A 15,734-nucleotide genomic window follows, 5' to 3' on the forward strand; every position below is an offset into this window, starting at 1 on the left:
TTTCAAGGTAACTTGAGCCACTTCCGAGATATGGAGGAAAAAGTTAGTTCAGCACTTTCACTTGATCTTTGACCTTTTGACCTTTGAGGCAAAAAGAGAAAAAAAAAATCTTTCCAGAGAATTTCTATTAGGCTACACATGCATACACCAAGTGTAAAAAAATAACCCTGCTGGCATTGCATAAATATGAGGGTAATAGTAAAATTTTGAAGTCTTGCACTTGACCTTTGACCCCTGACCTTTGACCCCATGAACCCTACATTCTCTAGATAATCATTTCCAGTCAGTACATGTATATACTATGTTCCATGAAGATACCTTGAACAATTTTCCAAGGTACAGAGAAAAAAAAGAAGTTTTAATATCTTTACTTGACCTTTTAACCTTTGACCTTTGACCTCATGGCCCAAACTTTCACCAGAGAATCTTAATTGGGTAATACATGTATACACTAAGTTTCAAGAAAATATCTTCAGGCATTCAATAGATATGGTGGAAATAGTGAAATTTTATGTATTTGACCCTGACCTTTTGACCTTTGACCTTTGACCTCATGACCCAAACTTTCACCAGAGAATCTTAATTGGGTAATACATGTATACACTAAGTTTCAAGAAATCATCTTCAGGCATTCAATAGATATGGTGGAAATAGTGAAATTTTATGTATTTGACCTTGACCTTTTGACCTTTGACCTTGAGCATGTGCACCCAAAAGTTGATAGGCACAACTTCACCCCCTAATACACATACATGCCAAGTTTCATTAGGATACCTCAACAGGTTTCGATAGTTACCTTGTCCACAAAATTCATTACGGACGGACGGAAGGACGGACGGACGGACAACCCGAAAACATAATGCCTCCGGCACCACTTCGTGGCGGAGGCATAATAAAAATGGTATGGTGATGGGTCAGATGTAGCCTCCCACTCAAAGTGGGAAGATAGTCTTGCCTTATTGCTCTGTTGCTTTTGGTTTCTGTACAAGTACATGTCACGAACATTTAAAAAACATAATAATAATAACCCAAAGTGCACTCTTATTTTTGGAAATAGTGTAGCTTGCAATACCACCATGCATACTGCTAAAAGAGCATGATTGCTGCGAAAAATAAACACTAAATTTTTACCCTACAGCTACAAATTAGGAGCCAATGTATATTTCATTTTAAATCTACCATAAGTAACTGTACTATATAAGACTGTATTCAAGAACTATATATTCGTCGGTTGAGAATGCGAAGGACATTAGGTTGAGCACTACTAAGCCCATAGTGTTTGAGGCAACTTAATGCCCTTCTCATTCTCAGCTGACAAATTGTAACAGGTCATAAATGTTATATTGCACAAGTGTACAAGACATGGAAAGCAATTTCAAGCCATCAAACACATACAATTGTTCAGCTAGTGATCAGATCATGAATACAGCCTTTTGATTATCAATGTACATACGCTGTGTAACGGGCAATACAGTTATGGCAAACATTAACAAAATATTGAATCATCAGAAGATAAATGGGAGTTTTCAGAAGTAAAAGCAATGTGATCATGGATATTTCCTCTATGGTCACTGAGATTTCAAGTGACTACCTGCATCCAATATCTTTGCAGAAGTTACTTAAACAATGATTTCCACATCTACTTGTAGAATAAGCATGCAAACACTGGCAAAATGCTGAGAAACCACTATCCTCAGGCCCCTTTACACACAAGAATTATTTATTTTTGGATCATCATGCAAATATTGATTTTATTCCCTGCAGTTCACACATTGGCAAAAAGGGGGGGGGGGGGGGGAAATCACTTGGCTGCAAAGCACTTTAAACCTTGAACTGTGCATGCCTAAACAATGACCGAACCATGAACTCTTGTAACCCTTAGCCACAGGTTTAGTGCAGCGAGTTGAACCACAGGGTGAAAAAACAAATAAATGTCATTTTCATGAGCCTCGTACACACACTCAACGGGTAAATCATTGCAAAGGGTCTTTTTTTCCCTTCAAATCACGACCAACCAATTCTCACTTTGCCATGCAGATCAAGACTGCATTTTTGAGTGCGATGCAGATCAAGACTGTGTTTTTGAGTGCATGTGACCACACACAAGAATTAATTGGTCTTTGCAGAACACATTGCCAAAATCAATTCCAAAAATGATTAAGATTTTTTTGGTGTGCAGACAGGCCTCTTGTAAATGGCAGACACTTGAAACTGCAGCAATGTGTGAGAATACACTGCTCTTCTATGATTGAATGAAACTAGTTGTGATGTGACAAGCTTACAAGAGCACAATACAAAGTCTCAAAATCTAACTGAATTGAAAGTAGATGGAAACTCATCTGGAAAAAGTAATTGGTACCACTTGTAGAGGCTTGATGAGTTCTGGCAATCGACAGTGAGTGCCATAAAACACTCATAAAAAGATTTGATTTATTGTTGATCGTGTACAGACTTTCCAAAGCAAGATCAGTAGACACAGGAATGTATGTATGCATCTATTGCAGCCATACTGCACATTCAGGGATACTAACTTTGCAAACAGCATTGTAGTATTCTGAGGCCCGAAATGTCATATTTTTGGTAGAAAAATGATATTTTTACCTTCTCGACAATAGACATGTGTAGTAATATACACTGGGAAAAATATTTTCAATGAAACACAATATTTCGGCAAAAACCAAATGGTACAAAATACAGCAAATATAAGCAACAGTCGGCATCTCTGCAAATTGTTCATGAATACGGTTGAGGCAGAGTTTTACAATCTTGGAGTGTGTTGCATTTTGGGTAAATTAAACTGAAAACTGTGACCACACAAAGAACTAACATGTTAACATCTAGTCAGTCAAATCCAAAAGGATTTTAGCTCGTATTGCCATGAGAGTTGCTATGATGGATAATCTGTATCTTTACTATTTAACACTGAAATGCATAAAGGTCCTGTTTCTTTGGTTTGGAAATGTGTATTATTTTGTCTTGTTGCCATGGTAGTTCCATGATAGTTACTTCAATGTCATAATAGCCCTCATTAATTGACCTACTTTATGATTGATGGGACTGACAAGTATGTTTCACCAAAATCTCTATAAATAAAATCTCTGTGACATTGTCTCAGGCTGGGTAGAGAAGGCTTTTAGTCAGCCTTTCAATGTGTCTTTCTTCGATTGCGATACCAGGCTCCTTTGGTAATTTGATGCTCAGGCTTACTTGAGACAGAAGTTAAAAAAAGAAACATGGAGACGGCAAACACTGAAATCCAAACCAGCCATCTGTCTTGAGGCAGATCAGGAAATGCAAATCTCAAGAAATAGGATGAGGTAGTGTGGTGGACAAAAGGACAAATCACACAGAATGAAAAAGTGTAATTAAAATCGCAATTCAAACCGAAAATGCACATTTTGACTACCTTTCTTTGAGTATGAATGTGTTGCAGCTGTAGGAACTTATATGTAACATACCGTCGGACTGTGTAGTTTGTAAATAAACATTAATTGTAAGCGCCTTGAGCACCTTAGAGTGGATATGTTATGCATCTAATACATGTCTATATTATTATCATTATTATTATTCTGCTCTTTTGCAGTCTTGTTCACACATCATGCAAAAAAAAAAAAAAAATGCACCGGTTCATGAAGACAAATCACAACCCAAACCACGCTTGAGCACGGACAAACAGCGCATGCACGAGTCTCTGAATTTGATCTGACTTTGTCCAATATTGCATTGCATTGTGGGATACTAAAAAAAAAAAAAAAAAAACCAAGTACAATATCACTCAATGTTCATACACTTCGTATCTCAAACGACTGTGCCTACCGTATATCAGAATCATTGCACGATATGTGGTGCATGGACCGCTATCTGAGTCTCACTAATGGTTGCAATTATCATGTCTGCGAACAGAAAAAGAAACCTGTTTTTAACCGTCACCAGTCAAATTGAAATACAGATATAATCGTGACTATTGGTGGGTGTGTAAATGGGCCTGACTTCCCTTTTATGCATAATTCTGAACACAGTCTGCCTCATACCAATCCAAAGTTGGCTAGACTTAAATGCAATTACACACCTACATGTCTCAACCCCTCCCCCCCCCCCAAAAAAAAAATAAATAAATAAATAAATAAATAACATAAAATAAAATAAAATAAAATAAAAGATAAGATAAGATGGTGTCTCCTTTATAGGAAGTAAATCTCTTTTTGCCAGCCTCTTGCCAAGTCTTGCAGCTTAGGCTTATATTCCACAACAAGCATCCTTGTTACACTAAAGCTAACGGCCAGGCAAGGGGTGGGTCAACTGGTGACTGAGTGGAAAGAGGCCTTTAAACTTGTATAGATCTGCCTCACCTCAAATATGCATTGATGAAATATTTACAAGGCATACATGTAAACATGCCATGTCATGTGGCTCATGTACATTATGTACTGATCTACCAGCAGTGCATGCGAGTCTGAATTCATGGATTCCCTTCCAATCTCCATTATTTCACTTGGTACACTGTACTCAGGGGTACAGAGATACCTATTTTTTTTTCATAAAGGGTAATTTTGTAGATTGTATGCCTACATACTGAATATCTATACTGCATTAACTGATGAAATAACATTTCAACATATCAAAATATGACATGTCTTATCCATTGCACTAGTATGTCATTATACGTTCCTACATTAAATATGAAATGACTTTTTAAAGGCATAATTTACCATTTGCAGATGAAACAAAAACCCAGCATTAGTGCTCACAAAAATGTGAGTTAGGGATAGAAACAACCAATGTAAAAATTTGAACCAGTATAATCTATGTTAAGTGTTGTTTAATATACAAAACATATAATAAAAATGTTTCCAGACTAAACCGTCTACAGTTATGGTTTCTTGAGATAAATAGTGATATCTCCTTATATTTCAGGCTTTATTGCAAAAAATTTCATATGGTAGGATGTTTTGTGATACAACGGACCTACACAAATGCATCAAAAGTGATATCTTGAACATCTTTTAAATCACTGCTCCCAAAGGTAAACAGGACCTTTAACATATCAATAATATGTCAACTTTTATTCATTGCATATTTATATGTCATTGTATACACTGCATCCCTACATGGTGTATCAAACATAATATGATCCCAACAGGGCAAAAATGACTGTACCATGTATTGCAGTCTTTGTGTGCCCAGTGGGAAGAGTGTGTATCACATGTCTGTTGAGAACAGAATGCATCGTCTTGAGTTGCGCAAAACCTGCATACCAAATGTAGGTTGATGTCATTTGAATGATAAGCTCAAACGTTTTCTGCTCAAAATGGAGCAAATGGTAGCATCTACGTCTCTGTTTGTCTAATGTGTTACAAATTGCCATGATTACTCGCTTTGGGTACTGTAACTGCAATATTAATTTCTATGGATGTATGTTCTGCAGGCATTTTGCCCTCAGTTTAAAAAAAAAACAACAACAAAACATTATCAAGTTCTTATATGCTTTTTGATTTTGTCATTGGGACGAATTTGAATGTAAAGCCCATTGATCAGTTTATTGGAAATGTGCTGTAAAAAAGATTGTTTATTATCTTATTATTATACAAGGATACACTAATAGTGAAGGAGGGCTCTTAACAAGAAACAGATTTGACACTGCAAGGATGGAAATGACAAATCACCAGGAATTCATTCTGCGATATCAAATTAATGGCAATAATGTAATATTTAAGTGATGCAGTTCATCTGTGAGTTGGGAAGTGGCATCGCATTAATTTTACCATCTTTAACGATAAAAATACTACTGCCATGTTAAACATCAAGAAAGTAAGCATTCTTGAATTTCCTTCCCTTCAATAATTCAGAAATATTCCAGTAGATGACCCAAAAGCAGGTCTATCCTCAAAAATCACTGCATCACATTGCATAAAAATAATGACATTTATGGCAAACGAGAATGAGCTCATTGCTCACTAAGAAACCTCCCATTCACAGTGCTTAACTGCAAATTGGGATCCTACCTTTAAACCGACCGATAGACGCCCTTTGCATGTAACACAGAAAGGTTTACATTTAACCCATTATGGGATAACTTCCTTCCTTTCTCAAAGCTGAAAACACTGAAGGTTTCTTCAGAATTCAGGAAACTAAAGGTTATCACCTCACAAGTTTCCAAGTGACCTGCAGACAAGTCTTCATTATCATATTAGTTCGCAGTTTCGTTTTTGAAATGGGGGGGGGGGAGGGATAAGAAAGAAAGAAACTGACTGCAACCAGTATTATACAGTTTGTGTCAATCTAATGTGCTTTCTTTACTCAGTGGCTAGAGGGATGGGGTTATAGTTGCTGCACTGTTCTTCAAAAGCATTGATATTCATCATATTTTTGTGTTCACATTTAATGGTAGAGTTGTACAGTGATGGCATCATTTTGTCTAAATATGATATGTGTTTACGACCAATAGCACTGTTACATGGAGCAAGGAACACTTCAAAATTTGATAAATATCAATTAAAGTTTACGTCCAAGTATGATAAAAATTCTAACCATTCTGTGTGTGTCTTAACCCACTGAGGGTGAGCAGATTATGCTACCACACACTTCCCATAGACTCCTGCCTGAGCATACACAAGACTAGTCTTCAATGGGTTAATACACTTTTAAAGGTCCTGTTTACCTTTGGGAGCAGTGATTTTAGAAATGTTCAAGATATCACCTCTGATGCATATTACATGTGTAGGTCAGTTGTATCACAAAACATCCTGCCATATAAAATTTTTGCAATGAAGCCTAAAATATAAGGAGATGTCACTATTTTCTCATTAAACCATAACTGTAGACGGTTTAGTCTGGAAACATTTCTATTATAACTATTGTTCACATTTTGTGTATTTAACGATTATACTGGTTCAAATTTTTGCATTGGATGATTCTATCCCTAACTCACATTTTAGAACTATTTTGAAGCACTAATGCTGGGTTTTTGTTTCATCTGCAAATGGTAAATTATGCCTTTAATATGTATTTGTATAGGCCAATTTGATAATGAACTGTTCAAGTCACCAAACGGCCCATGGCTGCCCTTGAATGCATATATGTGCACACACGCGTGGGATGTGCAGTTTAGATAGGTGTGTATCTCTTTGCCACTTACAGTTAATTTTTCTGAAGGTTTGTTAATCCAAAAATGAAACTAGAAATGTCGCTATGGCGACTGATGCCTCCGCCATAATGCATGATTCTCCCAATAGGCGTATAGTACAATGTCTTCACAATGTGTGATCCATGACAGTTTCACATAACTGGCAAAATATTGAAATGACAGGTTTGTCAGAAATGTCTTAAACTGGGTTTGCTATAATTTTCTAAGAGTGCAGGTACACATATTTGGGGAATTTTGTGAAAGTTTATGCAATGAGTAATTTCCAAGGTACGAAGAAAGAGTGTGATGACGGTACAAAATAGATTTTTTTTTTCTTTTTTTTTTTTTGGGGGGGGGGCATTGAAACCTGGCCTTTGACCCTTAACCTTTGACCTTCTGGCTGGAAATTTCCCGGAGAATCTCCATTAGGTAATGCATGTATTAAGTTTTGAAACTAATAATGCAAGCATTGCATATACTAGTATATGAGGGAAATAGTAAAATTTTGAGGAGTTGATCTTGACCTTTGACCCCCTGACTATTGACCCATGACCCCTAAATTCCCTAGATAATCCCTGCCAGACAGTACATGCATATGTACCAAGTTCCACGAAGATACATTGAAGCATTTGAGAGAAAAGTAATATTGCAACATTTTCACCTAACCTTTGACCTTTTGACCTTTGACCTTATGACATGAAACTCTCTCTGGAGAATCTTTACGCAGTAGTACATGTCCACACCAAGTTTCAAGAAAATACCTTCGGGCATTGCATAGATATGGGGGAAATTGCAACATTTGTAGCATTTGACCTTGACCTTTTGACCTTTGACCTCTTGCCAATGTCACTAAAATCTACTCAACTAATTGTCCCATCATACATCATCCTTGGACCAAGTTTGGTGAAAGCTGCTTCATCCAGTTTTGAGTTATCACGTAAACAGATAAATTTTAGGATTTGACCTTGATCTTGGACCTTTGACCTCTGTCCGATTTCACTGAAAAACTAATCAAGTAATTGTCCCATCATACATCATCCTCCAACAAAGTTTGGTGAAATTTGCTCCATCCAGTCTTGAGTTATCGCGTAAACGGATACAATTTCATGATTTGACCTTGACCTTTGACCTTTGACCTTCAGCCGATTTCACCCAAAATCTAATCAAATAATTGCCCCATCATACTTCATACTTGGACCAAGTTTGGTAAAATTCCAGTAAATATTACTCAAGTTATCGCGTAAACGAAAGCGGACGGACGTACGTACGGATGTACGGACGGACGGACAACCCGAAAACATAATGCCTCCGGCACCACTTCGTGGCGGAGGCATAAAAAAAGTTTGGTATTCAGAAGCTTTGTTAATCCGAAAAATGAAAAAAACAAAGGTGTGTTACTCAGAAGCTCCATTAAATCTAGAACAAAACAAGATGAATAATTTTGCAGTTTCATTAGTGTGTGCCTTTCTTTCATTTTTTAATTAGCAGGCTTACCTTATTTGTGATGGGTCATCATGAAAGTCATATGTGAGGGAAATCACTTTTGGGGTTTAGGCAGATCTGAGTTCTTTGGATGCTAATCTTTAAATTGGTATATAATTAATCCTACTTCATTACATGCAAAATATTTTCAAACAGAATCAACAGTTAGAAAACAGACTTACTAAGTTTTAGATATTGAAAAAAACAAAAATCAGCTCTATGCGCATTTTACTTCCTTTTATATCTCCAACTTTATACAGGTAACATGATGATGCACCACATATCAATTTCAGTTTAATGAGCGTTTGAAATAATGAACCGTATATAATTTCTGGATTAACAAGTCTTTAGAATAGTGAACATCATCTCCTTTCGCCTGGTTCATGTCATCCTGTATTTTCCCTAGTCTCCATTAAAATGTTAATATATTAAGTCTCCATTAATACAAGATCAATTTTTCTAAAGCCAAGCAAATTCATGCGAAACTCATCTAGACTGTTTCAGTCAGTGTCACAGCACAATATTGCTAGAAAACTGTTTGTAGGTGCTGAAGAGTTGATTGCAAACTCACCATATTGTAGACAAATGATACGAGCACAGACAACCTCGTTCCACCGATAAGCTGCAGGAGCAGAAAGTTGACCACGATGGTGATGACGTAGTGTAAGCAGTCGAGTCCTGAGAGAAAAAATAAAATCATATAATGATGAATAATGGTATACCTTCTGAATAGTACTCAAAGCTCAACCTTGGAGTGATCTGATATACGGGATAAAGTGCTAGACCCCCAAACCTTTTCTGTGCCAGGGATTGTGGACAGTGTGTACAATGCTATCAGGTTTTCTGTGCTCATGGACACTCAGCATGATAAGAAGGGTTAAACAGGAGATTTTGGGTATTAATCCTGTCTCCTATCCACCCTTGAAAATTCTGCTGTATAAAAAAATTGATTAATTTACAACACAGGACTCAGTATGAAGAAGAGCATTTATTCTACCTTGAAGAGCATTTTATTCTACCTTCTCTTTCACAGCTGTTGTATCTTCAAGCTATAAATGCTTATTTGACGACAGTCTTCTGCATTTACACTCCCAATACATGTTCCATAATTCAGTCAGATCACTTGATTTTCTTTATCCCGAGTGGTTCACAATCGACGTGTTCTCTTACTCTTTTCTTTAATATGTACACGTATATCTCAGTTTTACATTCGGATGTACACACTGTATGCTCTATTGTCAACAATTATTGGATTGCTTTCATTCGTGGAATACCAGGGAATATGTTACACTTGAATAGAAGATGAGTGCAATATTTGGTCCTAACTCATGCAATATTCCCTGGTATCCCATTCATAGCCATCCAATTCAATATAAATATATTTAAGGGCTTTTGTGCTTCAGTGGATAAGCCCACAGACTTTCAATTATGAGGTGCCTAGTTCAAGTCACCTAGCAGCCACAGCTGTGTCTCTGTCCACAGCACTCTATCCTTTGTTGCTAAGTCCGTTTTTATGAGGAACGTAAAGCCGTCGGTCCTGTTCACTAACAAACGTTTGCTGTTTCCTTAGCAACATACAAATCATATCACTCTCAAATCATACATTTTTATACATTCATTTATTAATTCATCAATATATCTATATGTTCATTCTTTTATATTCATATATTTTATATACATATATTAATATATTTATATATTGATATGTTTATACATGTATGCTATAAAATTGTGTGTTGTTTTACTCATTATCATTGTAATTCTGGGTTGATTCTAAACAAAGCAGTGGGATGACTATCAGGCAATGGCATCATGGCTTCATCCAATTTGCACGCAGTGGTCACAATCAAATATGATGTTTCATGAGATATGAAATTTTGAAATTCATCTTCCTCATTTTATGTCCCACTGTAATGAAACGTTTGCCATGATTCCATACATTTGATTATAATGAGAGTTACTCCATCAACATTTTACTTGGGTGGCAATTCACCTAAGAAATACCTGCATACGGTTGCATGATACAAATCCTTCCCGAATATATAGCTGACAGTTTAACTTGTAAGCAAGAATTATACTTTCAAAACAATCCAGACATATCTGACTGGTTTATATTGGCCCATTAAGAAATCTATAAATGGAACATCCTTTTGTCTCCACCGCATACAATTGAATATCATTTACTGCCTATGTATACAAAATCAAATTAAAGCGTAATGCTCGTCTCATACTGCACCCTAAATCACATCATATCTAGCCCAAATGGGACTCCAGTGAATTGAAATATCAAATACGCTGTAATGAAATCCAGCTCATATCCTTCATATTACTCAGCAGAATGGATCTTTTTTTTTCTTCTTTTTCTTTGGGGGGGGGGGTGTAATTGTAGATATCCATGGCCTTGCAAAATGGCACAGATGCACTTTGGTGGTACAGACAAGCCAACTATACATGTCTCGCATGTGATGAAGAATAGTTGTGAAGTACTGTATTTTAAGTGACTTCAAATGGCTCTATTGTAACTTCAGACTGACGAATGCCTTCACATCGCAACCAAAACCTCCTTTGTTTTCTTTACCCTCCTTCACTTTTCATCTCGTTCCACTTTCTGTCTCTTCTGTATCAACACATATCAATCATGGTAACACGCAGACACACACACTATACACAAATACATTCTCCCCTCCCTCCCTCCCCCCCCCCCCCCATCCAATACTGTCTTGCTTTCTTGGTATTTATTGTCTTAAACCATGTAACCCAAACTTACGCATCCCTAACCTTTGATATACCTGACCTCAAATACAAACACCATACAATATTCCATAAATCTTATGGTGTCCCATTCTATGTTAACAGTTAGGTTCACACAACATTTCTATGTAAATCTTAAGGATTAGCTTGAACATCTAAACTTTGATGATTAGCTCACAGTTCAGCCCTGTGCAGATGCACAATCTTTAAGTCAAAGATTAGAACCACAAGATTGTGTATATTTATGTTGAAAAAAATGACAGATTATTTTAGATTTTTCCATGTTTATTTTTAAGTCTTTCTCCTCTCTGCTGCTGCATTCACCTGAAATGGCTCGCAGAAATGATTAGTGTTCAGTTCTAATGGACAACAGGTACAGAAAGCATCTTTGACAACTTCTCGCAGCAGGCCTTACACACAGGGACAACTACATTTTATTATAAATAAATCCTTCTTTTTTTTCAAATCCTAGATTAGATGAAGGAACAGAAATATCTTGCAAACATCGACACACACATGTTGTATCTGAAAACCTAACTGAAGTTGAAATGAAGTTTGGTTTGCATTGGTGCCACAAATGTTCCAAGACCGTAACACATCTTGAATTCACTGTATTAAATCTAATACAAAGTTTAGATGAAAGAAAAGTGTTGAATGGTATTTACATTCACGAGTGCACAAATGACTATTGACTTGAGTTGTCAGGACCTGGTGTGATATAATTGTACATTTTGTTAACGCTTTTGAAATATACAAGGCCTGTCACTGATACAAATGAAGACAATTCATCGCCTTTCAAAGTTGGTGAAGAGCAATGTGTGTAAACAACCAGTAGAAGAGAGTCATGACCCATTGAGGACAAGTCCCGAGTATACTCTGGCAAGTGTCTATGAGAAATGTGTTGTAGCAAAATCTGTCCGTCCTAAATGGGTTAAGAGTAAATTATGCTTGCTCTGTGATACTCTGATCTTAAATATTGGCATATTGATATCATGTTGGCATAAATTGATAAAGCATGACATGCATTCAACCTTCAGTGATTGGCAGACTATTGCTGGTTATTGTAGACTGATGATCCAACCGGGGTAACAGCCACAAATTAAAGACCTAATAAAATGGTTTAGGCACTTTTTTCTCAATGATGTAATAATATTAAATGTTAAATTCTAAGTAATTCTATGGTTGTGCGGGGTTTTTTACAGTTCTGAATTTTGTTCTACATTTGTTAACATAATGGAAGCAATTTCCTCGGTTTTGGAAAACTTGCTATACTTTCACCGCATGCGGCGCACTATCACTTCTAAATTGTGATGACGTCTAAGAACGGAGTCGTTCACGACCAGTCTAGCCGTAGCCAGCGAGCTGGCAAGGCTATGCTAGCGCAGCGCAGCGACAGCCGGCGCGCGGCCGGCGGCTGCACTGGCTAGCGCTGGCGGGGGAGCGAGCTAGCGAGCGCATAGCAGGTGCTGCGCTGCACTATTGTCATTGGCTAAGCCTTTAGACAAAAGAATATTTAATGAACTGTATCGGATTTAATACTGCCAATAATACAGATTACAGCTGTGGTACGCTTGGATATCCATTATTTTCGGCAAACTCGTGAAATAGGCCCCACCACGGCGTGTCTGTACTGATAGTAATACTACGGCGACTCGCCTGTTTCAGCCCCACCGTGTGGCGTTCATCTCGGTAGGTAAGCACGGCGTTTGGGCTGCCTTCCACAGTGAATCCTCGTGAATGCGGCGAAAATGACTTCATAATATGGCCCTCGGCTCGACTAATTCAACGGCCAATTTAACCATAAATAAACCCTACCTAACCCTAAACCCTAGGAGGACCTACCCTTGCTTGCTATAAACGCACGGGTACGGTGCACGCGTGACTGCGGTGGGGCCTATTTCACGATAGCCCCACCACCACTGCGTGTCTGTACTAATACTACGGCGACTCGCCTGCTTTATAGGCCTAGACCTATACTCGTGAATCCAGCCCCACCGTGGCATTCATCGGTCACGGCGTTTGGGCTTCCTTCCACAGTATGATTTTTAGCATAAAACAAAAACTACTCGACCAAAATTGACGATCATTCTTGGTATCGTTTTTCTTAGAAAATGACGCATCTAAATTAGTCTACTGATCATATTGCAGAAACTGACTATGGGAAACTGGTTAACGTGTTAGGCTTTTTTTTTTTTTTTTTTTTAGCCACGACCCACCCTGTAACAACATATCCCCCTAACCGTTAATCGTTAGAGTGTAGCCTCTGTACTACTACCAAAGATTCTGCTATTACTACTTACTAGTCTACTAGACCTAGTGCCGTAGTGGTAATAGTACACTACTAGTAGTAGTACTAGTAGACTACTACTACTAGTAGACTATTATAACTACTAGTAGACTGCTACAGTACTAGATCTACTACTAGACTACTACTGGTACCCAGTGGTAGTTTAACTTGTAAGCGCCGGCCGACGGGCCAGGCCACGGCCGGGACGCTCCCGCTTGCTTGCTGCGGCCGGAGTAGCCGCTCACTTTGTGAGCGAGCTGGGCCTGTTCTTCTAATCTACTTACTAGACAGTTACAACTTACAATGTCAGTCATGTAGAATACAGTGTATCCTTTCTAACGTTAAACTATATGGGGGCATACCAGACATACCACTTTGTATTTCCCAGGCGATCGTTTCCGTGAGGTCTATCTCGGGCTTGGTGCCACGTTCATACGCTCTTGCACTGGCAGCGGGGGAGATGCAGCTGGTTCATATCGGTAAGGTGCAGCCCCACGATAACGTTCTGGTTCATCGGCTGCCTCTCCCTTCAACTTCATGTGCCTCCTCTTCCTCTCCGCTATCGTCAGAGCTGCAGTCTCCATCATCATCATCAATGTCACTGTCGAAGTTTACCCACATAGGGGAAGACATTATGCTCGAGGTACCAGGTATCTGTGCAAGCTAACTTAGTGATAATGTACGTGGTAATGCGTACATGTCGACAGTCAGTGTGTCGACCGGGAGCGCACATCCCGCGGGGCCCGGGCCTGGCCGGGCTAGCTATCGTGTACGCGCGTGTACCAAGCTAGTAATCTGAGTGCTTGTGCTGAGCGGCGTCAGCTAACTGAGCACAACTCCGTGCTTATACGTCATCAATCGGTTCAGGGGTGTTGGTCACGTGACTATCTTTTTCGCAAAAGCTGCAACGGGGTCCTCCAAAAATGTGATATTTGGGGGAGTTTCTAGAAGCAATGAAAACCGGAACGACACTGACAACATATTAACATTGATAATCATGACATATATTTTACATTTCTTTTGCATATTAAAAAATTTTGCAAGCATTTTATTAGGTCTTTAATATTGGTATAAGATTAATCATGGCACAACTGATGTGTAAGGCCTCTTTTACAGGCCATCCTACAATTGTAATTCAACTGAAAGTGGCTGACATTTACTAACCCCCGTTAAGCAACTGACAAATTCTATCTTTATTTCATACTTGTCTATTGAAGTAGAATATATGCCTCAAAAAGAAGACAATCAACATAATAAGATCTGAACAAAGACTGCAATACTAAGTGCAGTAATCAGAGTAGTGACACTGTAGTCCTCAAAATGAATTGTTCTGTTCAAACCCTTAATTTCACCATCTCATCATTTTACAGCTCAAAAGGAAATTCCTCATATTTCTTTTTTTTTATTCATTCAGCAACCACATTGCTAAAGTTGAACACAGACTTACTCTTTACACTACTTTGTTCTCAAACACACTGTGTTCAGGTGTATACAGCAAATTTTCCCTACCATGCTGAAATAATAAACATCAAAGAAAGTATTTCTTCTTCTTCTTTTAGAGTGACCACAAGGCATTTTTTCTGTTTGTTTGCTTGTTTGTTTCTTCAAAGTGACTTCAAGGCATCTTCTACTCAATGTGACATACTGTACATGTATTTGACACTATGATTATGATACTCTACTGGAAAGACTGAAAAGGGGAAGAAAGCTTGAAATGTTTGTTGGATGAGTCACCAGTTTAAAGCTCCAGGTTTCTTTTAGGAAATCACAACACTAAAAAGAGCACACCAATTTGTTTGCAAACACTTTGTATTAGCAAATGGAACTCTTTTGCTTCACGACAAGAGCGGTAAAAAATATACAGATGAATGTCCATTTGTTGAAATTGTTGACCAAATAGATAAGACAGAACCAGGTTATTGAATATCTCTTGAAGTACCCTCAATTTGAGTAAGTGCAGGGTACTGCACACGCATACATGCCAGTTAGCCCAGGTCAACCAAAATTCATTGTTGGAAAAGTAAAATGAATTGGCACTTAATAGCTTTTAATGTAAAGGCACTTCCCTGGGTGCCAATTTGGGCAAATGAG

The 15,734-nt window shown here is 38.0% G+C and overlaps 1 protein-coding gene across 1 annotated transcript in view; it reads right to left on the reverse strand.

Moving 5' to 3' along the window:
• Window positions 1-15,734, reverse strand: part of LOC140239253 (lysophospholipid acyltransferase 5-like) — a 41,056-nt gene that overhangs the window by 12,878 nt on the left and 12,444 nt on the right. Inside the window, exon 3 of the mRNA XM_072319130.1 lies at window positions 9,177-9,283. Within this exon, the coding sequence (XP_072175231.1) occupies window positions 9,177-9,283 (107 nt within the window). The remainder of the gene's footprint in view (window positions 1-9,176; window positions 9,284-15,734) is intronic.

Source organism: Diadema setosum, chromosome 15, assembly GCF_964275005.1.
Source record: "Diadema setosum chromosome 15, eeDiaSeto1, whole genome shotgun sequence".
Taxonomy (NCBI): domain Eukaryota; kingdom Metazoa; phylum Echinodermata; class Echinoidea; order Diadematoida; family Diadematidae; genus Diadema; species Diadema setosum.